General features: G+C 40.8%; 1 protein-coding gene and 1 long non-coding RNA gene across 5 annotated transcripts in view; one reads left to right on the top strand and one right to left on the bottom strand.

Annotated features, from left to right (window-relative positions):
* Positions 1-18181, top strand: part of LOC142107138 (uncharacterized) — a 30746-nt gene extending 12565 nt beyond the window's left edge. For 2 of the 4 annotated variants that reach the window (XR_012679880.1, XR_012679879.1), the window contains 4 exons: positions 172-250; positions 1336-1437; positions 5138-5292; positions 5425-5777. This is a non-coding gene — a long non-coding RNA (uncharacterized LOC142107138). Of the gene's footprint in view, positions 1-171; positions 251-1335; positions 1438-5137; positions 5293-5424; positions 5778-18020 lie in introns of those variants that run through there. The other 2 variants (XR_012679881.1, XR_012679882.1) reach the window with 2 other exon arrangements.
* On the bottom strand, positions 998-18181 carry ATP12A (ATPase H+/K+ transporting non-gastric alpha2 subunit). Its single transcript, XM_075190308.1, has 23 exons — positions 17997-18181; positions 16916-17068; positions 15535-15594; positions 14689-14892; positions 14254-14367; positions 13364-13498; positions 12457-12574; positions 12019-12287; positions 10898-11096; positions 10574-10683; positions 10315-10449; positions 10037-10229; positions 9655-9830; positions 9274-9410; positions 8462-8612; positions 7102-7270; positions 5827-5981; positions 5321-5444; positions 5086-5231; positions 4012-4145; positions 3301-3402; positions 2716-2807; positions 998-1336 (listed from the first exon to the last, which is right to left on the bottom strand). Exons 1-23 carry the CDS (start codon positions 18006-18008, stop codon positions 1308-1310), a joined length of 3117 nt encoding a protein of 1038 aa, XP_075046409.1. The 5' UTR covers positions 18009-18181; the 3' UTR covers positions 998-1307.
* Positions 18182-27279: the final 9098 nt, after the last annotated feature.

Genomic DNA, 27279 nt, shown 5'->3' with positions numbered 1-27279 from the left:
TTTGAAAAAAACAGACAGTATTTTCCTTGCATGCAAAAAATAAGTCGATGTGCACCCCTTGTATTGTAACATGGTTTGTCTAGGTGCACAGTTGCTCCTTTTCTTTGCTTCCAACTCAAAATCAGGCCCATAGTTCACTTATTGTTAGACTTTCTGTATTTCATTTTCCAGATTTTCTTTCTCCAAATAAGGTCCCAACGTTTCAGGCAAATAGCAACTGAGTTTATGGCACCAACAGCAGCAGCAGGAGGTAGGAGAGAGCACGATCATGTAAGAATGGAATAACTGAGTTCGGCGTTACTGATAGCAAGCAGGATTATGCTTCCTCTGTACATTGGTCATAAATTGCTTTCAGTTTACACAAATCCAAATGATTTAAACCTTGTAAGAGAATAGAATTAAGGGTCCTAATTCAATAACAATGGAAATAGTCATCTACCTTCTTAGATGAGTAAACACATGTATCTGTATTCCTCTAAATTAGTGATGGGCAACAGGCAGTCCCCAGCTCCTTCCTGCTTTATAGTCTGACACTTGTATAAAAATCTGCTGATATGGCATTACAGATGGTTGTTGCTTTCTTTCATTAAATGTGTAATTTTAACTTATTACTGATATTAAGGGTAATTAATGTGCAGCACTTTTGAAGGTTAAAGGAAAATCAGGTTGCCTATCGCAGTGATATTGATAGCGAAACAATGGCCCAAATTCAGATACAAATGGTGTCACTGAACTCTATATTCACAAACCTCTAATCTGGTACAGTCAATGATAATTGAAATCATAAGTATGGGAAAACTGTATTAAATATAATAGTCTTTAGAAGGTTAATACATACTAGAATACTTTACAGTGAATCTGGCATTATTCTCTAACTTTATGAAAGCTGTCGGCAGTGTTTGTTAATGTGGCTTTATTTCCATAAATTTTAACACAGTAATAAGATGGGGTTTTTTTTGTGTAAAATGAGGTTAAAAAGAAACCGTAAAACCCATACTCATGAAAAATTGCTTTTATGGACATCGTTGTTTTTTTGTTGTTTTTTTTGTTTTTGTTTTTTAAAAAGCAGCAGCAGTAGTTGCTGAGACTATATACAATCTACATTTACAGTACTCTACGAGTAACAAACGATTCTTCTTTTTACATAGAATTTTTCTTATTGCACTTTATACATAACATTTATAATACATAGCTTATCGTCCTTATTTGTTCAACAAACAGGATATCTATAGAACAGTACTGAAATCTTTCTATGCATGTTTAGAAGTCCACACCACCAGGGAAGGTACGAAATGGTCCAGCAAACCTCAATAATACATGTTCTTGTCCCACCAGCCTGGAAAAGAGCAGAGGAGAGATTGGCAACATGTAATAAGTGCCATACGGAGGCTAAGAACGTACTCCATGAATTCTAAGCAGAGGCAGACAATGCAGAAGGTAATTTAAAAGTGGATTTTTAATTGCCCACCTTTGTTTTAAAATGTGTATGGGAATGTGTTTTTGTAAATTGAACTATTGTGGTAAACAATTGAATGTATCCCCTGGTTGTCAGGTGAAAGCTAGCCAATCTGAGCCAAGCAACAGGCTACTGATTGACATTGGCACTAGTTGAGGTTAAGCTTTTCGTAGACTCCTGGCTATAGAGGAAAGCTGGGAAGACCAGAGAGGCAGTAGTGTAAGTAATTATTTTGGTAAGCACACACCTAGAACCAGTTAGGAACACATAGTAACATTAATGAAGCATTTAAAACATGTCAGCTTATTTGCATTAAACATGAACTTGTTGCAAAGTCTCATTCACAGCTCTCCGATCACTGTTATAAAGGAGGGTTATATGCCAAAGACTATTGTAATGGATCAGCCTGTACCTTTTGAAGTAGGGGATGTCTGGGCACCTTGCAGACAAGCAGCTTTAATAAGACAGCCCAACACAGGCTGAGAAACAAATGGTGAGGTATTTAAAAACACAAAAAAAATGGTGAAAACTAGGAAAGTGGTGTTTAAAAAGTATTTTTTAGCCAGAAGCGATAAAGTCTGCGTGGAAACACATGGTATTTTTATCATGTCAACTATAAAGTATGTACGTGCTGTGAATAAATATTTTGGTGCTATTACCCAAATGACATAGCTTTAATAAAAGAAAAAAATGTCTGCCTGAGGGATACAGCTAGAGAATCTGGGCTTACTCGTCACTTCTGACAGTAAAAGTTCTACCCAAGCAGCAAATTATATTACCGCTACTAGGCAGTTGTGACATTTCACTTAATAACCCAGTTATGTCCATGTAAACTGAGACAGCCAGAGTAACACATGACCGTCACTTAAAGCTGTAGTACCAGCTACTGTAAAGTGTTACTAACGTGACCCTGTGTCTGCTACCCGCAGCGGCTTTATTCAGCGCTCGGCGACCAGGTAAATTCCATGCAGTGCTTGAAAGTGGATAAGGGTGTGTTAGCGGGACGACCAATCACAAGCCACAGTCATAAAATCACAGCTTCCCAGAAAGCAGCTGCATGGAGTCAGCTATTACAGAATTGTAAGACGTGTGATTCCAGGACAAGCTGGGATGTGTAGTTTCATAACTGCTGCAGAACCATAGGAAAGATTCTCTCATTGTGAGTTGTAACCTCCCCAAGGCAGACCATTCACATTACAGATCTGCTGGTGCTATTTAATCAGACAGCCGCACGAGACTGCAGCGTGATTTGTACTTACTGCCAGGATAGCGCCTGATGAACAGCTTACGGATTTCATCATACACAAAGATCAGGACAGCATACGGGACACACACAAACCAGTACTGAGCCCTGGACACACAAGCAGAGAGGGAGACACTGTTACAGACCGTACACTACAAGATGTTACACATCACACACATTGCACCAGAGGTAAAGGATTTTACTCTCTCGCTCATTCTGTGCTGAAACAAGGACATAGCAGTTGCCTGTGTATGGTGTTTATAAGTAACATAGACACTGACCATTTCCTTATTAACCCCGTCATTACCAGGGATCTCTGATGACTAAATTCCACCTTTAGCAGGTGTGCAGGTAACATTATTTGTGTATCTACCACTGTTCCGCTTACCTGTATTAGACATGAGTGCTGCACTTATATTATGGCTGATGCATGGTCTTAAATCTGCATGCAAGTTATTATAGTATGAGGTCATCACACAACACGAGATTCCTTGATACACACTAATCAACATATCATTAATTAATCTAATTATAGACTTAACTTTTTTTTTTTACAAAGGTAAAAATTTACAGAATACTCCACCTGCTTCACCAATCTCACCTTAGGGGGGTAAACTTTAACGCATACGGCATCTCGGGGCAGTAAGACAGAAAGGCTGCGATAGCGATTTGTGACACCAACCCGAAAAGGAGAAATTTATTACTGCAAAAGCAAAAAAAAAAAGATGTCAATGTCTGGTGAAACATATACCAGCAGAATGATTAGATTATCTGTGTTCTACATTGTGTTTAACGTATTCTGTGGCTTAGTATCATCATTTTAAGTACTTTATTAGTTTATTTGTTTTTCAGTTTAAATACATAGGCCGTCATTTAATATGTGCACACGTATTTCTAGCCGCTCTACTCAGTACATTCCTACACTCTGCTCTCAAAAGATATCACCACAAACTACTAAGTGCACCTAGGTGTGGGGACAAGCTCCTCCCACTGCAGAGAGAGGGAATATAAGGGGTGACTGCAGCATGAAGCTGCAAAATGCGTCTAAATCAGAATATGGGATCAGAGCTGATTTTTGCCTGCTCCCTCCCTCCCCACCCCCCCCCCCCCCCCCCCCCCCCCCCCCCCCCCCGCAATCGGTGGGGGACTATTTTGCTCTTTGTAAATGATGCCTATCGTCTGTTACAATGGGCTACACCAATCCAGGGGATTCCAGGTGTGTGTGAACAGTGGAGTTTCTACACATACAAATATAGTACGGCAGTGACAACACTGCTGAGCCCTTTCACCCTGGGTGAATTTGTCAAATTACCCAAAAACGCCCTGTTGAAATAAAGAATTTCTCCGGGTCTTCCGAATGATGAGGTCAGCCAGCTGCTGGATAACAATACCGATGAAGAAAGCCGTGTATACGGTCCACTCCTGGAACTGCCGCTGACTGAAGGTCTGTAACACAAACATGGGATAGACAATCAGTGGATGTGGGTATCTTGCTTTAAAAGGACTAGTCTGCCTTTGGTTATTTAAATATACCTCGAAGTATGGCAAATAGGGGTTGCAGCTTCAAGACTGACCACATTGGCACAGAATGGACAGCTTGCAATGTGACACTGAACATGGCTTCAGGGAATGTTCCCCTATTTGCTGCTCATGGGTCATATTTCATGAAAACTCCATTCGAGTTTGATATGTCCTTTAAAGAATGATGAAGTGTAGGATGTTTTATAGAAATAGGAGCCTGGAACTATTTCATTGACTCGTGATGTGTCATAAAAACCTTGTAGCTTTGTGACTTTGCATTTCTTGCTCTGTGCTTGTTTGACAACAATGTATTTTTGGAGTTAGTGATTTTTCCATTTCTGATTGTTACTATTCTTGTCTAATTTATCTTTTATAAGACACTTTTCCATGATTTATACTGCTGCAATTAGTTAACTAGTTCGTCCCTAATCTTATCTAGGTTCCCATTTATTTTGATACTGAATATGTGACATTTTCTCTAGTTCAGGAAAAGTGATGGGGTCTACGAGGATGTGTGTTTAAAGAATTGTCATTTTTTTTTTTTTTACCTTTATTACTTTTTATTAGACTGTTCTCCAGTAGGTTACAATTAATTGTGTTTCCAGAAATTGGTTGATTACTGTAAGTGGGGCAGTTGTACTAACTCTGGCTAGAGATGACACAAACAGTTATTCTCTCGGTGCTCATTGGGGACCACAGGAGGTGTAATACTGCAATCTATATATGCTACTGCACCCAGTGCAGAACAGATTGGGTGCTCGGCCACTGTTCATAGCAGTCGCTGTCTCTCAGGACTCCTATGTGTGCCCTCCATTCCTATGTGGCAGGAGGTGTTGAGTATATGTATTGTGGTATAATAACCTACCCATTCCTGCCCATAACTGTCCTCCAGCTCCTGATTGTCAATCTGTTCCCAGGAGACACGTAGGCCGATAAGTGTGTAGGGCAGAAATCCCTGTTCAGCCATGACCGTGAAATAATTAAAAAAAGCTCCGACAGACTGGATGATCCCTGTATGCAGAGAGAAGACACTGATCAGAAAAGAATGTCCCGGTGTATGCCCAATATACAGGTCAGTATACCCTGTAATTAGTACCCACCAATCTGCAGATAAGCATAGAGAGCCAGTTGCTGGTTCACCAATCTGTCTATGTTCTTCCTGCGTGGCTTCCGGTTCATAATGTCTCTCTCCGCTTTCTCATAGGCAAATGAGACCGAAGGGATCTGTGGAAACATCCAATCAGAATTAGAACATCAGAAATACCTTGGAAAGTGCATCAGAAAAGGTAAACGCTGTTTGTGGCAGCTCTCACACTGCTGCATGGACAGAGCAGATACTAGCTGTTCATTTATGCGGGACAAGAGGAAACAGATTCCAGCATCCTCTCTAGATAATAGATTGATATAAATCAGACACATGTGTATTGAAGTTATGTGGGAAGGTTTGTGCAGTGGGTTTTACACTGCTCCATGTACCTGTATAATCCATGTGATGTGTAACAACATGATGAAGACTTGTGTATATACACATTATTCCTGATTATGATAAAACAAGTATTCTCAATGACTCCTCAGTGTGTGGCATGAATATTACACATATACTCACAATGTCTGTGCCCAGGTCAATAAACAGGATGGTGATAGTGCCAATAGGCAGTGGGACGCTGGCGATGATGTAGATCAGGAACGGGCATAGCTCGGCAATGTTCTTGGTCAAGGTGTATCCGATGGATTTTTTAATATTATCAAAGATTAAACGTCCTAAAAAAATTAAAGTGTTATTAGGAGATTGGTGGCTCAAGAGATATGCCGTAGTACAAAGAGTGCACTAGTAATAGTTGTATTATGTCCTGTGTGGAAGAGTAAACCCTAACTAATACCACTTTCATACTGCCGCCCCGGCAATATCCCGGGTTTTTGCCGGGGCTCTGAGCGTCCCAGCTCAGAAACACCATTCATACTGCACCTCGGACCCGGGAATTTCCCGGGTTGACCCCATTCATACTGCACAAGTCTGTGCCCTGGCAATTTGTGGGAGTCATCACCAGAGCAGTTTACATTGGCTGAAAAATGGTGATGTCATTAAAAGGTGACTGGTTAATGCTGGAACACAGCATTTATATGTCTCATAATCTGGGGATGTGATGATTCACGCAATCAATATAATAATGTGTATATTATTTGGGATCTAAGTACCTTTCTTCATCACTCAGTGACTGAACTTATCATTCTGATTCCTGCACAATATTTACAATAAGGTATGGTAAGGTGGTGTGACCAATGTGTAGACTGCAGCAGAACATACTCTCAGGCCAGCCTTCCAACACGCCTTGACAATTCATTTTGGCAAGATATTGTGATTTAAAGGTGCAGGGATAATAACTATTGGTGCTTAGAATTTAATTTTAATTGAAAAACCCGGGTTGCACCATTCATAGTGCAGGCAACCCGGGTCCGACCCGGGAATTACCCCTCGATAAATCCCGGGTTGAAGACCCGGGTTTTTAGACCCGGGATTTTTGACTTGTACCATTCATACTGCACCAAGACCCGGGTCGTTTGAGCTCGCTCCTGGCAAAAACCCGGGATTTCGGTGCAGTATGAATGGGGTATAACTGGTCATAACTCTGTACACACTACTCGAAATGGTCTGAACTATGAGGTCTTGCCCCAAGGGCAATTCTAAGATGAACTTGGAAACTTTGTTATAGATTTTACGAGTTTACTGTTCCAGTGATGGGACCTCCTGATAAGCAGCAGCCACATAACCTGTTGGGTGAATTTGAACCACTCAACACTGGAAATATTTAGTCCTGATTAAGCAGTGTTATAATTAAATGTTTACTGGCAAATGTACATCACTCCAGGGAACATGTGTTACCTTCTTCAACTCCTGTGACGATGGAGGCAAAATTATCATCCAGCAAAATCATATCGGCGGCATTTTTGGCAGCATCTGAACCAGCAATCCCCATGGCGATGCCAATATCTGCCTTCTTTAGAGCTGGCGAGTCATTGACACCGTCACCAGTCACAGCGACCACAAAGTTCTGGAACATAGAACAGACCATCCGTAATTAACAGTCAGCGAAAGGACATTCCTAAGAGTCTTTCCTTGTAACCAAGAATTTCCCATTGCAGTGGATCTGTTACCATGACTGCACAGATTATTATTATTATCATTTATTTGTTAGGCGCCACAAGGTTTCCGCAGCGCCGTACATAATACAAACAGGAGACCATACAGGGTGACATAGTACAGAGCAATAAACACAAAGTACCAATACTTCAGAACTCCGGGCAGACATATGAGCGAAGATGGAGTAGAAGAACAGGTATGGAGACAGGAGGGGAGAGGGGCCCTGCTCATACGAGCTCACATCCTAAGGGAGGGTGGACAAACAGGCACAGGAGGGAGCCATTAAAGTAAGGGAGAGAAAGGTGGGGCTGGTGGAGAGGGGAGAATGAGAGAAGGAGGTTAGCGAAGGAGTAACAAGGTAAGGGTTAAGTGGCTGGTTGGCAGGCTTTGAGGAACAGGTGAGTTTTGAGTGCCCGTTTGAAGGAGCACAGACTGGGTGAGAGACGGATGGAGCGAGGGAGGTCGTTCCAGTGGAGGGGAGCAGCTCGGGAGAAGTCTTGGATTCTGGAGTGGGAAGACGTGATCAGAGTGGAGGAGAGGCGACGGTCATTGGCCGAGTGCAGGGAGCGGGCAGGGGTGAGGAGGTTGGAGATATAGGGGGCAGTAGACTGGGAGAGGGCTTTGTAAGTGGTGGTGAGGAGCTTGAAAAGGATCCTCTAGGGGAAGGGGAGCCAGTGTAAGGCAAGGCAGAGAGGGGAGGCGGAGGAGGAGCGGCGTGAGAGAAAGATGAGTCGGGCGGCCGCATTGAGAACAGAGCGAAGGTGGGAGAGGGGGAGGCCAGTAAGGAGAAGGTTGCAGTAGTCGAGGCGGGAGATGATGAGAGCGTGTATGATGGTTTTGGTGGCATCTTGTGAGAGGAAGGGCCGGATGCGGGCAATGTTACGCAGCTGGAAGCGGCAGGTTTGGACTAGAGATTGGATGTGGGGGACAAAGGAGAGAGAGGAGTCAAGGGTGACACCCAGGCAACGGAGCTGGGTGACAGAGGAGATGGTTGAATTATTAACCACGATGGAGAGGTTGTGGTGAGAGGGGAGCCTGGGGAGAGGGAATACAATTAGTTCAGTAGATTGCCTGACATATCTACAGGAGGAGACGCTCTCACCTGCCTCTGACAACCTTCCACTATAATCAGCTTTTGTTGGGGGGAAGTCCGAGCAAACACAATCTCTGAATGATTGGCTAGGATTTCATCCAGGACTTCAGAAGACATATCCTTCAGCTCTCCGCCATTTACCACGGCTGCCTTTGCCTCTCTGTAAAATTACAAAATACAGGTAAATCTTGTGTTCATCTGGTCACAGAACTAATTTCATCTTTGAGATATTTCACGCAGATTTTAATTTTTTTTTGCAAAAGTAATGTGCTCCATAGAGGTGCAAGCAAACGTGTTGCTTTTTACCATAGTAATGGTAAAAATGCATAGCCGTGATATTCTAAGAAACATGACAGGCAATTGAATATGCCCTTATGGGGCATATTCAATTGACGGCGTGATCGCCGAAAATCCCGCGCTCCAAAAATATTACCCTTAATACGGTAATATCTCGCTGGATTTCAGCTGAAATCCAGCGAGTAAATTACTGTATTAACGGCTTTCCCGCGCAAGTTTACCGTAATAGCGGTAATATTTTTGGAACGCGGGATTTTAGGCGATCCCGCCGTCAATTGAATATGCCCCTATGAGTCTCTTCAATTCCGATCCCGATTCGCGGGATCGCGCCGGAACGGCCGCAAACGTAATCCGCAATAACGTGAAAATCCGCGTTATTGCGATACCGTATTACCAGCAGTAGTGCGCATTTTTCACGATCGGAATTGAATATGCACCAATGTGTCATTTGGGCGACATTTACAAAAAAAAAAGGACCTTTTTTGTCACAGCCTGACCAGAGAGGTCTGGAGGATCCGTCTTACCGTTTATTAACCTGCTGTACAGGAATGTTAAGGCGTTTGGCTATATCTTCCACAGTTTCACTCCCAGCTGAAATAATACCGACGCTTTTAGCTATTGCTTGTGCCGTGATCGGGTGGTCGCCAGTAACCATTATGACCTATGAGGAATAAAAAAACACACTGCAGTCATCAACAAAATAACACGTGGCTCTCCAGCTGTTATGAAATAGCAAGTCCCCAGCATGTTCTGCTAGTCGATGGCCAACCAATAGCTGCCAGGGCATGATGGGAGTGATATAGCAGTCAGGACAGAACAGCACATCTTCAATGATAAATATACTGTATATACAAGTAGCAACAAGCTTTATTAGATTCATTGATGAATAAATTAATGAATCCTACCTTGATCCCTGCACTCCGACACTTGGAAACAGCATCTGGCACCGTGGAACGAGGTGGATCTATCATGGACAAGAGCCCAACAAAGCAAAGGTTTGAGGTTGGGAAGTTCATAGATTCTGTGTCAAATGGGTAGGATGGGGGAAAATCTTCTTCTGGGAGATACCGATGACAAAATCCTGGAACCAGAAAGAAGAGATGAGATAAAGCCTAATTGATTATTTAGCATCTGAATTTAACTTAACAGTGGGAAATGTCCAGCAACTTTGTATACTATACATTATATATACAGTTAGGAACGCCTAAAATAACAACTATATGTTTATCCATATTTCAGTCTTATGACCAGAGTCGATGTTCTCAATTAGTACCAATATTCTCTCACCTAGTACTCGCTCGCCGAGTCCTCCCAGCTCCATGTAAGCTGTCTGGAAAGCTTCTTCCATGGATTCATTCAGGGGAAGCTCCTTCCCCCCGATCATAATAGTTGAACATCTCTCCAATATCCTCTCCGGGGCACCTTTCATGACCAGCAGAAACCTCTTGTCATGGGGATCATCTGTTTCGTGTATCGACAGCTGTAAATACAACCAGTCACTGAGTAAGTTACATTATAAATTGTGCAGCCGCGGAGATGTCAGATTTACGTCTGATAAGTCCTACCTGAAACTTATTTGTGGAATTGAATGGTATTTCGGAGACCTTGTTATGCTGATTTCTGATGTTCATCACATTTCCTGTGAGCACCTCTGAGAATTTCAGGAGGGCTGTCTCTGAAGCATCGCCCACCACAGTTTTCTGCAAGAAAAAGATGAACATATTGAGGGTACATAGTGGATGTTATTTAGGAGGCGTGCTCCCAGCAGGCCTCATGGTGCAATATATATGGATCAGGCAACCTAAGGATGCATAAAGTACCGACCTTCATAATTGCCACATCTTCCTGTCCAGCCCTAAACTCAGCCCGGTTACACAGAGAGACAATCTTGCACAATGCATCCCATGTTTCAGATGTCTGCTCGAAAGAGTGATCTGGAAAAACAGAAAACCCACATGATATTCAATTCTATCAGCTGTTATGGATATAATGTGATCCATCAGATCAATGTATTCCACCGTGTGAGTATTAAGATTTCCTCTGAATATCACATTAATATTAAATCAGTCTCAAGGACAGAAAAACATCCAGAAATTCCCAGACTGAGACACAGATCTAGAACATCATTCGTTCTATGAATGCACTTACGTGTTTGATCTTCACTAGTGTCAGCTGAGTGTATGTGGTCATCAAACCAAAGATGTGCTACAGTCATTCTGTTCTGCGTCAGGGTTCCCGTCTTATCTGAGCAGATGATGGAGGTTGAGCCGAGAGTCTCCACAGCCTCCAAGTTCTTCACAAGACAATTCTTCTTGGCCATGCGCTTTGCGGTCAGGGAGAGTGTGACCTAAGGGACAGACATTATTGTGGGTAAAAACCATGTATCCGGTATGTAAACGTGACCTGATTACAGGTGGGATTACGCAGACACATAAGGACGGTGCTATTCACATTTTTTATAACAAGGGTTCTCTGAAAAATGTGCCCACATCTTGTTAGCCATCAATTCATATCTGTCATGATATTTGCATTTTATATAATAGAGGGAGAGAGACTAATGCAAAGTTATTATTCTACAGATTCATTCATTTTGTTCTGATAATTATAGGTGTGTCATGTGATCTTTTGGATCTGTATCAAAAGGCATGAAAGGATTACTCTCATAGGCAGTGCTGAAACGCATAAAGTGATGTCATAATGCTTCAGTTCTCAGTGCAACGGGTGTATAGAATCTTCTCTAATAATAAATATTATATATAAAACCCCTTTCCATGTAATATTTTAGCAACAGGTGTCATTGTAACTAATCTGGCGAGGAATATATATATATATATATATATATATATATATATATATATATATATATATATATATATATATAATATGTGTGTGTTATAGGAACGGCATTGTTTTTTTTTTGGGGGGGGGGGTTTAATAGATTACAAGTTTAGTTTACGTGTATTCTATTTCTCTTTACAATTTACTTAGATTACTGGCAGTCAGAGAATTATGAGCTCACTTTCTATCTACATATGTTATTATTTTGATTTCAGAAATGACTTATTGTTGCATTAATTACTTTGCAAGTGTATAATCTTTATCTTTTTTGGTGTCTGTTCATTTATTTCATCTGCACTACAGTTCCTGTAACAGCCTAACTCGTGAATATTTCCTGTATTTAAGGGGGTGGGGGTACATTGTATGGCAGCAGCAGGATTTATACACTGGCTGAGGACATTCCAGTCACTCCCAGAAGGAGGAGTACTCACTGTGACTGTAGCCAGCAGTCCCTCGGGCACATTGGCCACAATGATCCCGATGAGAAAGATGATGGAGTTGAGAGCAGAGTACCCCATGCACATGGCAATGATGAAGAATATAATGCCAATAGACACCGCTACTCCTGCCACAATGTGTACAAAGTGTTCTATCTCCACGGCGATGGGGGTCTTCTCATTGCCCACTCCGGATGCCAGTGTAGCAATGCGGCCAATAATAGTCCGGTCACCAGTATTTATCACAAAGCCTTTAGCTGTGCCTATATAAGAAAACAGAACTTATAAGGCTGGCACACAAAATGTGTGTATACGGTGATAACAGCAAAATGTCACAAATGTTTGGGATTGAGCTGAGTTCACTTAGATCTATATTAATAGATCAATGTGTGGGGTCAGGTATCTGCTGTCACCCACAAGCTCAGGTCGTACCTTCCAGGCAGGTAGTGGAATAGAAGGCGATGTTTTTAGTCTCAAGAGGGTTTTCATGTGTGTATTCATTGGATCGAGACTGGGCCTCCGACTCTCCCGTGAGAGATGAATTGTCCACCTGAAGGTAGAGGTACAGGTGAAATTCTCTGACACATGACTTATTTTTTTTTTTCTTTTTTAAATAAAATATTTTTATTCAGATTTTAATAACAGAACAAGAAAAAGAGATACATGACATAGTTCCAAAGAATAATGCATTCCACATTAATATGAAAAGGATGAACAGATTAACAACTTTAATTATTACAATTTGCAGCAACATACAGACAATGCAGCTGAATGACATTAAATATTAACATGTTAATAGCTTAGATTGTGTTTGGGTCCCCAATTCCTTCTATATAAGGTAGGTAGTTATGTTAAATGTAAGCAACAGGAGAAACATGCGGTGGGAATCAGCTAATGATGTTTGGAGTGCTGAAAGGGGTTAAGTGGGCGCAATCCCCAGTACCAACCAAGAGAGTAATTAATATTCAAATAGGGTCAAAATCTGCATCCAGACACCGCATACCTTGACCTAGCCTCTCGCCCACACTCTGTAATGTTTTGCCATGGTGCCTCCGGACTGATAAGTGAAGCACCCGATGCTACATTAACCAGGGCCCCAGGCACATGACATTTTACATAATATAACGATCCTAAATGATAATTTCTGGAATATTTTCAAGTTTTACACAAGAATCTTGTTCTTGAAAATGGTTAAGATGTAAATACAAACAATTTCTGGCCAACTGATATCTTGAATACTATCATCCAATCTTAAAGGCATACATAAATCTAGTAAAAGAGTCAACAGAGTCGCTGATCATTGGTGACCGCAGATTACTTTAAGGAGGACAACTATTACCTTACAGCCTTGGGCAAACACGAGCCTGAGATCCGCTGGTATCCGATCTCCCCCTTTGACATCCACCAGATCTCCGACAACAAGTGCTGTGGCAGGGACCTCCAGCTTTTCTCCATCTCGTGTGACAATAGCTTGCTAGAAACAAACAGATTAACAGGGTTAGATTTTTGCTGGTTATGAGCAAAACGTAAATGATCTAACAGCAGAATAAACTCGGCCTTTTGGCTATGATCAAGTGTAGTACTGTCCTATGAGGGAGTGGTGACCCCTCTCATTATGGACAGGCTACCTTGGTCCTCTGGTCTGGGGCGAGGCAGCTGAGAAAGCCTGGGATCTATGTGCCCCTGGTGTGGTGACATAGGAGTGCCCGAAAATCACTGGAGAATGGTAAACCAGATGGAGTAAGGCACAGAACACATTTTTCCTAACCTTTGTTTTGCTGCACTTTGCCCCGGCTTTATGACTGGGCAGGAGCCATTTTTCACTAAGCCCGACCATTAGGCTGGGGCTGAAACCACTCGGCCCTTATTTAGTTGCCACCTGCACTTATTTCTTTTTTTTTTTTTCTCACGGATTGGCGGGTGCGGCTGACCATTATATTTGACATGGCCAAGGTGTATCTAGGTTTTTATTTATGCAATACATGTTATGGGCCTGATTGTGTCGTATAAGAGAATATACAGACCTTCTCAGGGGGTCACATCCAGTCTATATATCCGGAATGGTCACACAATGCTATGCTCCCAGGGTTTATGAGAACTAAGCAGGCTAGGCTTTAGAAATGAAGCTATACAATGCCAAACAAAGGAACAGCTAATAACAATTCATATATTGTTAAACTGGCTAAAGCAGATAATAAGATCTCCCACCACATACACATAGCCACTCACCTGTGGGATCATCTTATTGAAACTTGCCATAATATTGGTACTCTTAGCTTCTTGGAAATAGGCAAAACAGCCGGTGAGGAAGACGACTGCTGCCAGCACAACACCCAGGTACAACTGAGCAAAGAGAGACTCTGGTTACTAGTCATACGATTGTACACTAGACACAAAGTTTTTGGCATAAAATACACATCCATTTTTTCAATTTCAGTTTCTGCCTTACTTTAGAAGATACAGCTTCAGTTAAGAGTATCTAAAGACTCCCTAGTAGATAGATCATGGCTTTCCCAGTTTGCAACGCCATGAAAGAAAACGCTTGATACCTAATCATGCCAAACCAGGGAAGCCATGATCAGCCAGGCAGTGGCACCATAATGCCAGAGATTACACAGGACACCCATTCAATGATGTGTACAAAATGGCTGCTATGTTGCTTACATTGTCCCGGAACGTGGTGTTGTCCTGAGCATACTGAATGGCATATGCGATCCAGCACAGGATTGCGCCAGCCCAAAGAAGGAGGGAGAAGCCACCAATCATCTGCCTGAGGAACTTGATAATTTCAGGAGTGCCCTTAGGAGGTGTAAGTTCGTTGGGACCATCGCGAGCCAGAATCTCTGCAGCTTTTGCACTGGTGAGACCCTATAGGGGACAAAGAGAAGAAAACACAAGTCTATTTTTTATGATTGTATAATAAGAGCTCTTTTTTAAAGTATTCCTGTAACCGTTCCACTGCCGGGCAGTGAAACGGTTACGTAACAGCGGCTAAACACACGCGCTTAAACACAGTGTTAATATAACTTGTTCCATCATGAGTGTATTAATTGTCATTGGCTGATCTGCAGGTGACTCCTGAACTCTCTGTACTTGGAGATGTGGGACTGTGATAACCATCTCTAGAAAGTTGATGGGTTCCAGCATATTAAACACTAACTATAAACTTGTCTTCCGGATTAATAACTGCAACACTGAATTCCCACCATAACCCTGAGTACTGATTAACCAGTGGTGTATGGTCTGCATGCAGAATATCTCAGGCCATCGCTATCGCACCTGATGATTTTATCTTGGGGGTGGCAGAGTCACTGCCATCGGTAGACTTGTGTAATAGACACATGTCCCCAGCAAGACAAAGGATGAAGCAACTTATTATTTTATATTAAATAAACAATAATAAACACATAATGGCACAAGTAGACACAGTACCTCTTATTCACTGCCAATTAGTACACAGCTGACTGGCTACATAGTGATTTAGTATATAAAAGGAATTATGTTACTCACTTTGAGAAGACTTGTTTCATATTTTGATTCGATATCCTCAATAGCAAGTTTATGATCTTCCTGAAAGTCAATGGAAAGTAATAGAATGAACAGTACTAAACAGCAACACAATCATTTTATACTTTAGAGAGTAAGTAAGCTCCTATGTCTCAGTTTGACTAGTCGGTGTACTTTGGTGTGTACCTCTTACAAATTGTAACATGCTATGTAAAAGGACCACACTACACATAATGGATGATAATCTTTTCATTAACTATCTGAACATATTTACTGAAAACATATAGCTAGATCAAATTCTTGGTATTAAGTGATGACATTTGTGTGTGTGGTATAATCACTGCTCAATGTTCTTACAAGCACAATAATAGAAAAACATTTAAACAATGTAACACCAAGAAATGTTTCCACATGTTAGGAATATGATGCCATCTTGTACCATGCTTCCACTTTAAATGAGGGACAATGAAGATCTTTCTTTTCCATGAAACGCCCAATGTAAATAAGAAAGCCCTGTTATGAAGGGGTTAAGTGACCCACTCAGACATTATTTGTCAATCACAGAGAAGCATACCTAGGATTACTCAGCCTGAGGTTGGATCTATAATTACAGGGTATTATGTACAGAGAATGCTGGTAAGTACTCTCAGAAACCTGGGCAAATACTTCATGTTACAGGAAAATAATCAACCTCACCAAACCGTAACTCGGACCTACAGTAAGTCTGAGAATGGGAAGGACAGGACCCAGTGCACAGATTAGTTCTATAAGTGGAAGATGTTAATCAAAGTCCTGGGGACCAGATAAAGGGAAACGCTGCTGTCAGTAACACTTAAAGAAATGACCTCACCCTACACTGTGATATCAATTTAATGTAAATATAAGTAATTAAACTTTAATAATAGTTTCCAGGACATAGACACAGCAATGTTTTCTCTGCCATTAAACACAACAATCATTCCCAGAATGGAAAGGACATGTAAAACAGTGGAATAATTACAGGCAATGTATAAATGTAGTACTTGCTGGGAATGATGGCAGTTCTGTCCCCTCTTATCTAGTTCCGTGTCTCTTGGTGCCTACCCTGTACACAGTGTAGCGGGCACTAAGACTGTAGCGCTGTGTGCAGAGGGGTAAATTACTGAACCAGGACTTATTTCTGCTGCACTAATACAGGTAAATCCTGTAGAAATGTTACTATAGACAGACTGCAAATAATAATAGCGATGAGGGACAGGTTTGTCTGTATAAATGGATCAGTTGTAACACAATGTACCACAAACATTACTGTGCTGTTCTAGGTGATTATACTGACACTAAAGGTACATGGGTATAGGGTGTACGGTATATACTACAGGGCACATTATAAATGATAAATCCTCACCAGTTCAAGTTCTTGCTTAAGGTCATCAACTTTCTTTCCTTTCTGCTTCTTTTTCTTCGTCAGATCTTTATAATTGCCGTCTTCTTGTCCCTTTCCCGGGTCTCCTGCGTCATTTGTTCCATTTATCTCCACAGTGTAAACATCAGACTGTCCCTACAACATGAGCAGTAATGGGATGTAATATCCACTGTATTCCTGACATAACACTATGATACACGTATGTGGCACACACATGTTTAGAGTGCTCATGCCCATAAATTAATATTTTCATATTCCAGCTCATTTCAACCATTTTATTAAACTAATACCTTTTACAGAATATAACTAATAAATATGCAACTGTTGATAATTTTTTCAATTTTCCTGACATTAAAAGGAGTTTTAATATTTGAAAAGGAAAATAAGGTGCAGATAAAGGGCACTTCTTACACTCATGAGAGCATCTGTACCACAACCAGGGGGCGGAGAGTTGGTTGTTAGCTCTGTACAAAACGTTTGATTTTAGAAAGTCGTCCACTGAGATTTCTCGAACACACGACTTTGTTACGTAAGAATAATGGAAACAGCAATATGTTTAGTCTGTTTATGGATTGAAATTGTCTTGGAAAATCTAAAACGGTCTGTGTAATTGTTGGATTTCTAGCAGACTTCTTTCAGTGAAATAAACTAATCCCTGGCGTCCAGGGATTAGTAATGTGATCACATCAATGTCTAAACATGACTAATAGAACATGCATGACACTAATTACCGTACATTCTATGGTCATATAATCTGCACAATATGTTGAATGGTGGAGATTAAATAATGACATTCATATTGTACCATATTTACAATAGTAACAATATTGCATTGTTCAGCATTGACGTCATCAGGGCTTGTTACATTGATAGATAAATGTGCATTAAGCGAAAGAAATATGTTGGTTGTGCTTGTTTACATGCAACTTGTCCACTATTTGAATGTGTGTGCATCATTATTGTATTGTGTGACAAAAGCAGGCAGAATATGCTGTAATGAGGGGTAGATATAAATACTACAATCTATTATGTATATAAGTATACTGTAATGTGGCAGACTTACCTCGGTAACCATTGTTTATTTCAGGTGCCCGAAGATGATGTACTCTGAACGATAATCACAAAGACTGCAAGAGATATAAAATACCAGCCCAGAGAAGGGATGAGTCCACTAGATTGATCAAATGCAAGAGCTTTAGAGTTTGTGGCTGTCCCAACGAGGAGCCAATGTTAGCTGCAATCCTCCCCGCACTGTGACATCTTTAGCCTGGCAGGAAAACCTTCAGGATCCCTGTACCTGAGAATCAGCCTGCTGGTCCTATTTCTATCCCAGCTGCCTCCGGCTCCTCCTCCTCACAGCCCAGTCCCTCCCCCTAGTCCAGCCCAATGTCTTCACCTGACCAGGTGGAAATGTACTACAAGAATAAATCTCCACCTTGTTACATTCCAGTCATCTCTCCCCTTCTCTGTAAGACCAGATCCAGCAACTGAGCAATGGTCTCACCACCGAGGGGGAACCACATGGAACCACTGACCTTCTGCATAATAACAATCAGCCAACAATCTTCTGCCTATATCTTATGTAGAAATATTCACCCTGCTACTCTTTAATTCCACATTACTGTGTCCATTGGGTTTATATTGTAATTATCTCAGCTTTCATGTGTCTGCACTTTACAATCCGGGAAACTAGTACAAAATTTCTATTCTGTAAAAAAGAAAAAAAAAACAACAATTAAGTTAGATAAGGGTCATATATATATATATATATATATATATATAGAACAACAATATACTCTAGAAGCCTAATATAAGGGATATTAAGTATAACAAATTATTCAGGGCAAAACTACAAATATGTAATAACTACATGGTCAGAAGGAAAATGCTGCAATATGATATGGAGCACAACCCTTTTTAATATATATATATAGTAGGTGTGAATTATCTCCACATATAGGAGGCAAGATACAAAACATGGTTGATTGGTGATAGACCACACTGATATAAAAGCCAGTTAATTGATTTTTTTTCATTCTACCTATTTCATAATTTGCAGAGTTTACCCGTTATGGGGGTTATATAAGCCAGTCCAGAATCTGGATCTGAAGCTACAGTCAGGAATGATGAGCAGAGGACACATCTGGTGGGTCAAACAGGCCAATATCAAAAATACTAATTAAAAGTCAACAGGCAAACTGCTAGGGATCACACTGTCCGAGCATTTTACTATGTGTATATCTTACTTTTCACCATTTCTAAGCACGTGCAAAAACAATAAAGATCCTTTCTCCATCTGAAAACCTAAACATTTATATGTTTGGCGTTAAAGCAAAGAAAAAACTGCGCATGTACATGTACATGTACATGTACACACACACACACACACACACACACCCCCCCCCCTCTTGTGTTCTATTAAGAGACTGTGACATTGAACATATATATGAGACTGTGTTACTGCAGACAACAGACAGGGGGAGCTATAGGCACAAGTAGAGACCACACTGCATGATCACTAGTAGACTATGTAGCTCTTCCCCCTCTAAAGCAGACTTTCTGAGTAAAATATGAAGAGAAACTGTTTGCCAAATGCAAAGAAAATTATAATTGCTTCTTTTTCTTTTAATCACTTATCCTGTTTCACAATGCCATCCGTTAGTGTCAATAAATACATCAACTCTGACATAGACAGGATTCATATTATGTATAAAGATGTGTCGGGATTGTAACTCAAAATGGTACATTTGAATATATGATATATGTATTTGATAAGCTGTTTACCAGGACAGCAGAGTGCAGCTTATTCAGCTGGGAAGGTGGGACACTACACCAGGCATTATCCCCGCTGTGGTTCAGAGCACGTTGCAGTAATGTCCATCTTGTTTTTACATCAGGAGCAGTATTTTCTCGCTTTTTGTGATATTTTGGACAGTTTAGTTTGTGTAAAAACACGGTCTGCTCTGTTTTCTGTTTATCTGACATGCTTTGTGCATTAAGTACATTACAGATATACTTGTGATTTCCAGCTCTGTGTTTACCCTGTCCTCTGCCTTCTTTCTGTGTTGGCTCAGACATCGCTATGTCTTTGTACAGACCCTGGTGAACAGATAGAGTGAATGATTCTTACAAATATACATATCAATGTGTCCAATGTAGGATTGGGAAAACAAGAAGAGAGTTTTGGTGAGAATAGGTCACAGAGTCTTTATGGGCTTTGTCAGTGTGTGGTATAGGTATCTTATTGCCGTATGTGTTTGTTTAGTTTTATCAAGATGTACTTCTTAATTTCTTGCATGTCATTGTAAACCTTTCTTCTGGAAATTTTAGTTTTTTACTGTTTTGTTATATAAAGCTATGTAGTAAATGATTCTATATAGTAACACTATGATATGTTTTGGGGTACAGTATTTTTCAATATAAAGTAGTCTTATGTAATCAGTATTTAAAAAAGAAAAAATCAAATTAATTAAATGAAGGCCGCTTAGCTCCTGTGCAAAATCTAGCCTGGGAGCCCTCCTTGCCTGCCCTCCCCTGGCCTAGAGACATACGGCAGCAGGTGTCCAGTCTGTGTGGCAGTAAGGTCGGTATTACATTCTGCCTTGTTGAGGGACCTTTGCACAGCGATGATGCTGCAGCCCTCATAAGAGTTGTGTGCAAGGCATCCAAATTGTTATTGAACATATCGACCTATGGAGCAAACAAAAATATTGTGCATTGGATATTTCTGACTGGTGCAAACGTGGGAGCTTCCACAATTTGTGCACCGAATCACATACACGTTATGATGTCCAAATCACTATGTTTACGCGAAGAATTAAAGTGAAATAACAAACACGTCCCCCCTGACATTACATCACCAAGGAGTTTACTATAAATCTGAGTTTCAGCACTATGGTCATGGCCCGTTCTCAGGCTGACAGTGATTGTAAACACAGCAGACACTATCTTCTGTAAGGGACCCCAATTCTCTACAGCTGGATGTGTACATTATATAAATTTGCAAAATAAAAGTATATTGTAAAAATAAATATGGTATGATTACGTAATGACGGAGTTCTCAAGACTTAAAAGTTTTATGAGAAAACTTCAGGCCGTTCTGATAAGAAAGGGCCCATACAGTGTATCTGTCCCGTCACCACACCGTGTGCACCACTAGTGAGAGAAAGTGATAGGTAGGAGACAGCCAGCAGAATACTTTATGTGTAATGCATTGACTCAGAGCACCAGTTCTAGCAGGAATAAGAGGTGGTTTCACTACAGTAAATTGTTTCTAATCATTTCCACTGAGTTCCGGACCATTTGGCAGAGCTGCATTGACCAGCCAAGCTGGATGATCCAGTCTCTCTGCATTGCTCTTATCTACCAGCAGTCTTAGAAGATGATATTCAATTTTTTCTTTTTTAAAGAAACAGGAGAAAGTAGAACAGAGCAATGACTAGATGCAGAAACATTGAAATGACTTTAGGGTTGTGTTACAGTACCCAAGCAGTGAGCGTCTGTTACTATTATGTCACACAACAACCATTATAACCACAGAATAAGTGGACCAACAGCGTATTTCATTGTACACAAATGCACCCTATGTGTATACATACATTTCCACTTCAGGAAGTTGGAGCATTTAAAGTTAAATAAATCAGGAGAATGAGGGGACATTGATTTATTTGTGCACACTCCCATGAAAACACAACTGGAAGTAGCAAAAGGAGCCCTGTTCTACATATAAGATCTGATTACTGGCGCCTCCAGAGTACCCACCAAAATCAGAAGAAGAAAAGACAAATTATCTTCATAGTCTTTGTACATACATCATCATCATCATCATTTATTTATATAGCGCCAACATATTCCTAGCTTGCCTACTGTGGCCCTCAGACATACAGCTTTACTCTCTTTGGCTCTCAGACATATTTCCCACTCACTCCATCTTTACATTTTGGTTACACTAACCCTAGCATGTACAATGTAACATTTTAGAAGCCTTAACTCCTTGACTAAGATCCCAGATACCTCATTGTGCTGCAACACACCATTATTTCCATGTCTACTAATGCTTATAACAAAACAATAAGTCATTTAAAAAATGCATTGGATGGAGAGTGAAAAGTGAAACTTCTTGGGTCCCCCCTTCATAGCCAAATAAGTGGGTGTGGCCACACTAGACTACTGGCTCCTCCCACTACACAGGGAGGCCTGGGCCCCGGTACTTTGACCTGCCCTCCTCCCTCCTTTGGTGTCCCTGGTTGCTTATACATGGTCTGTCCAGTGCATATCAAGGCACACACCTATTATCTCTCTGGAGACACGTGTATATGTACTCCTTGGTGTAAAATCAAAATCTCACTCCAATTTGTGGAGTAAAATTGGCTGTGCCCTCCACACTGCAAGGTACACCCCTAGAAATGCACCCTCTTCAGTACACATGCCCCACAAAATGAAATCTAATTTTTTCACAAATACGCAAATTAGGTGCATATCTCCACCTACTTCAAACTCAACAAGAAACTCTTCCCATCGGCCGGTGCACCAGTAAGTTGGTGTAGGCGTAATAATGCACCAAGCTGTGCGGAGCAGTGCACATGCTGCTATCTTGCTCTGTACATCGATGCACCTTGGCAAAATCTAAGCTCGCTTGCACCCACTGAAGTGAACAGAATTATTTGCACTGTGAAAATAACCTCCACAAACAAAATGATGCCACCTAGTTCATAGACAGGGTATATCTACATAACAAGGACCAAAATAGAAGATGATAATCCAGTTTTCAATGTACTTATGCATAACACCAAAATTTGGTGTCCGCCTTCGATCATCTGAAATACAGGGTAGTGTAAATATTCAGAGATTGCCTGCTGTGAAGAAGACTTATGGGTGTTCTCTGATATTAGTTAGGGTGTGACCACTGCTAGAACAGCATCTAAGAAGAAAACAGATTCTGAAGTATGCAGGTACATATTACTGAATATAGTTTCATATTACCCGTTTCATTAGCTGCCACTCCCTCTATAAGTGGGAAGGATAAGCCGTAATTCAGCAGGCATTCTTATTATGTAAAAGAAAATGCAATTCCATAAGTTTAAACACAGATTGATAGAAAGCTATTAAAATGTGCACTAAGGATGTTTCTTTCATGTATTGTATAGCAATTAGAGTCTTCCACACAAATGTTTCTTATATCTGTAATGTGTACAGTGACCTCCGGCATTCTGGTCCTGTATATATTGTCATCAGGGAACTAGCTAAGACCTTTGTCAATGATGCAGTGATTAGGTACAAAGGATCTCCACCCAGTAACTTGATCAGAAATGAGATAATTATTACCGTTCATTTCATTTTCTTCCCCTTGTGTCTTTGAAAAACTTCCCAAGCTGTTTCTGAAAAATGTAAACTGACAATATGGATGGGGAATAGCTGACTGCCATGGAGTATCACAAGGACATGAAATTAATGGTAATAATTCTCTAATTAGCTTATCAACTTTATGACAGTCATAACGAATGGGACTTATCTACGCAATATATGAAAAAGAGGGTGGGATCAAGCAAAAATCAACAGTGACATTGCTGATTGAAAATTATTTTATACCTCTGGCCCATCTTACAAGAGTATGTTTGATGGAATCTCCAGGTCCTACAGGAAGGACAAATAATTGATCATTTTTTCTGAATTCCTTCATTCTACCTTGACTCGCATTCAGTGTATGTAATACTTCCTCCTTGTTGTCAGTTGGTTGTGAGCATAGAGATGGAATGGAAGTATGATCTTCTGATTCAAATGAAAAATTGATATTTAGAAATGGCTTCTGACACCTGAGAGCATGTAAATCCTCCACTCGTTAGGCAGACGTGATCACTACCAGAAGTGTAAGACACTTGAGTGACACCTCCTGTAAAGAGATCAGACATTAACGCATCCAGAAAACACTGATCTCAAGGTGCCACAAATGATTTCAAATGAATACTATTTGCTGCTTGAAAAAAATGTTGAAAAATAAAATCTTCCTAGTGTCAGGACAAACACGAAGAGCAGATACATGGACCTTCATAGTGGCTAGGGCATGGACCGTCATAGTGGCTAGGGCATGGACCGTCATAGTGGCTAGGGCATGGACCTTCATAGTGGCTAGGACATGGACCGTCATAGTGGCTAGGACATGGACCGTCATAGTGGCTAGGGCATGGACCGTCATAGTGGCTAGGGCATGGACCGTCATAGTGGCTAGGGCATGGACCGTCATAGTGGCTAGGGCATGGACCGTCATAGTGGCTAGGGCATGGACCGTCATAGTGGCTAGGGCATGGACCGTCATAGTGGCTAGGGCATGGACCGTCATAGTGGCTAGGGCATGGACCTTGTGGAAGCCATCATGTAGAAAATGAAGACCATGCAGAAAGCTTACAGAAGTAGGATCTTTCACCATAGAATGAATCTACTCCATATCTTACAATAAATAGAGGAAGAGGTTTGTTTTCTAGCTTGAAGAAGTACTTCAATCGCCTTGTCGGGGACTCCTTTGCAACAGCTCACTCTCTACTCTATTAAAAAGAGGACGTCCAGATTTGGATGCAGAGCTGGTCCCTAGAGGGGAGTCTGAGGCCATACTTAGGGCACTTCCTAAGGTAATGCAAACAACGGATGACCAGCCTTGGTGTTCTGAATCGTCACCGTTAAACTTATTTGGGGGAAGTCCAAACTTCCGGACAGGAATTTAAACAACTTTTTGGTGCAATAGCCATTCCCCTGGGTATCTCTTGGAGCAGCTGATATAATCTGCTATACTGTGGTCTTTGCCCACCACATGGTCTTCTATTCTCATCTCCAGAAGGTTTGCATGCTGCTGCTTTTTGCTCTTTATTCATGTGAATGGACCCAGCTGAAATTTCCTCATATGCCATGTAGCCCATGAGAGGCAGAGAGCAACTATTCTTTTCATGAGGGCAGCTATCCATTTTCATATCCATAGGATCTTACAATGGGCCTCCCTTCTCTAATGAAATCGCTGTCCTGACTGAAAGATTGGCTGCACAGCATCACCAGGATTCATGCTGACAAGTCTCTTAATTGGGCTGACTTCTGTCTGGATGTTCTCATTCTTTAATGGTATATAAATCCTCCCTTCATTGCAACTCATCATTCCAGAAATTAAGTTTTGGGCTTTAAGTTTCACTAATAAAAATAAAGTATATAAATATTAAAATATAGATGGAGTATATTAAAAACAAAATATTTTAAAACCTTTAAACATTAAATAAAAATTCTTTAGTCTGAGATAACAGAACCAATGCAGCTACAATGTCTGCCATCAGTCAGTACTCTGCTGATGATGTCTTCATTTCTATTTAAAACAATTCCAGAGTCACTACTCGGCAAAGCTTGTTTGGGTAAGTTTGCCATTAAACGGGTTGTAAACTTTTTTAACAGCTCGCGGTCAATAAATCATGCCCACTTAATACAGCAAATAAGTCAGGGGTGTTTTAAAAAATTAAATACCCCACAGAGAAGTTATTCAATAAACATAAGGCATACCGACTTGCGCCTCTTGTTCTAAATGTTGCAAGGAAACAGTGGACCGGACTGATACACCAGAAAACATTGATCACACACAATACAAAGTACAGCAAAGAGAATTTTGTTGCAGCATAATCTATAACGTACAATTTAATCCAAGATTGTATTGTAGGTATAAGTAACGTAGCTAGATTTATCCACCTGTACAAGCTGTAATTCATTACTGAGAAATCTTGGTTTTACTACTGTTGGCCTTAACATGCTTGGAACAATCATATATTTCCTCATTACATTGTAAATTCTGCGGGCAGCTGTGTAAGCTTATGTGAATGACATAACATAAACATCAGCCAGGTTGTTATAATAAAAAAAAAAAAGTCAAAGACATGTTCCTGCATTTAGAGGAAGGGGAGCTGCACCATATTTTCCGCCGCTATATCACGCACTGGATTCCAGGGCCTGTAACCATTTACAGGAAACATGTTTCATAGGATATACGCATAGCACGGTTCAATGGTGCATTCCAAATATTAAGCTATAATCTGCAGCGCAGATGCCTTTTTGGGGCGTAATGAACCTATTTTTGTACTATTGCTCCGTTTGTATGGATTATGTGCGAGTTGGTGGCGACTGCTTATTGCTCCTCGTGATGGAATTGCTGATTGCAAGCTAGATGCAGGACAGCCCTTCACTCTGATTGTATGCTGCAGTACCAGACATTTAAATGCTGTTCAGCGGATGAAAATTGTGCATTTAGGGAACTGCTCTTGCAGAGCTCCCCCCATGCGATACAAACTGATTTTGCCACGTCCTGGCTGGCGGGTGAGACTGTGTTCACGTATACTATATTATGTATAGCTTCCACATGGAAAATGCATATATGTCGTACATGTAACGAAACTTCAATGTCCTCTGTTAGACTTTCACGTGTTGTTTTTAATTTGTAGCCCACAATCCTGGAAATGGTTGCAAACAGAGTGTTTGGACTAAAGCATCTTCATCAGTATTGTGACAGCTACACTGCAGACGGGCTCATCACATACATAACCCAGTCCCATACACCAAGTACTACACCGGTTTCTGTAATGTGTCTTTTACATAAAAGGCCAAACAATTTGAATGAAAGAATTGTTGGGTAGTATTTAGGGGACTGGGTCACAGTTCGTATACGACAACAATTAAATGTACAGAACAATATATCGAATGGTCTCACCAAGATATTTCTTTCCTGCAATACTCCATGCTAAATGCACCTTGTCTATAATGTCCATCAAATAAACATTGTCCACAAAAGACTTCCCGCAAACGCCTCTTTTTTACATAACACCAAGCAATAGAAAGCAGTCTCCTTCTCTATCACAAATAAACAATCTTCAAAACATTTCATATTTTCTTCGCATTAGTCTCATAAATATTTATTTAGCCAATTCTAAAATTATTACATCTTGCTGTAAATAAATGTTATTTTTTTTATTACTGATCACAGGGATATTGATATTAATGTCACTACCTGTATTCAAGATACATTTTCCAGCGGTGACTACCACGACAAGACTTACCACGACATGATTATTCCCAAGGGCTCCTTAGTGATGATCCCCAATGTCAACTACTGTTGAAAGCTGTAATGTACAATGTAGTTTACCAAGCCTTCTACATTGTACATAGGCGCATACTTACATTACACCATTAACAGCACCGATAATCCTGTCACCATGGTGACTGACGTCATGAAGCCGGCTTCTTATTTCTTTGTCATTGCTTCAAGTCGCTTTCAACACTAGTCGGCATCGGAGATGGTCGCTAAGGAGCCCTTCGGAATCATCAAGTTGTGG

Source organism: Mixophyes fleayi, chromosome 11 (genome assembly GCF_038048845.1).
Source record: "Mixophyes fleayi isolate aMixFle1 chromosome 11, aMixFle1.hap1, whole genome shotgun sequence".
In the NCBI taxonomy this organism is placed as follows: domain Eukaryota; kingdom Metazoa; phylum Chordata; class Amphibia; order Anura; family Limnodynastidae; genus Mixophyes; species Mixophyes fleayi.
The sequence above is the reverse complement of the archived record's forward strand: the minus strand, read 5'-3'. Positions and strand labels throughout refer to the sequence as shown.

What these genes read in the sequence shown, in the direction of transcription:
- ATP12A (XM_075190308.1), bottom strand. An exon ending in ATGAAACAAGTCTTCTCAAA is followed by an intron (nt 14,893 to 15,534) that starts GTGAGTAACATA and finishes TGTCCCCTATAG; the next exon opens with GGTCTCACCAGTGCAAAAGC. An exon ending in CGTCACAGGAGTTGAAGAAG is followed by an intron (nt 5,982 to 7,101) that starts GTAACACATGTT and finishes TAATTTTTTTAG; the next exon opens with GACGTTTAATCTTTGATAAT.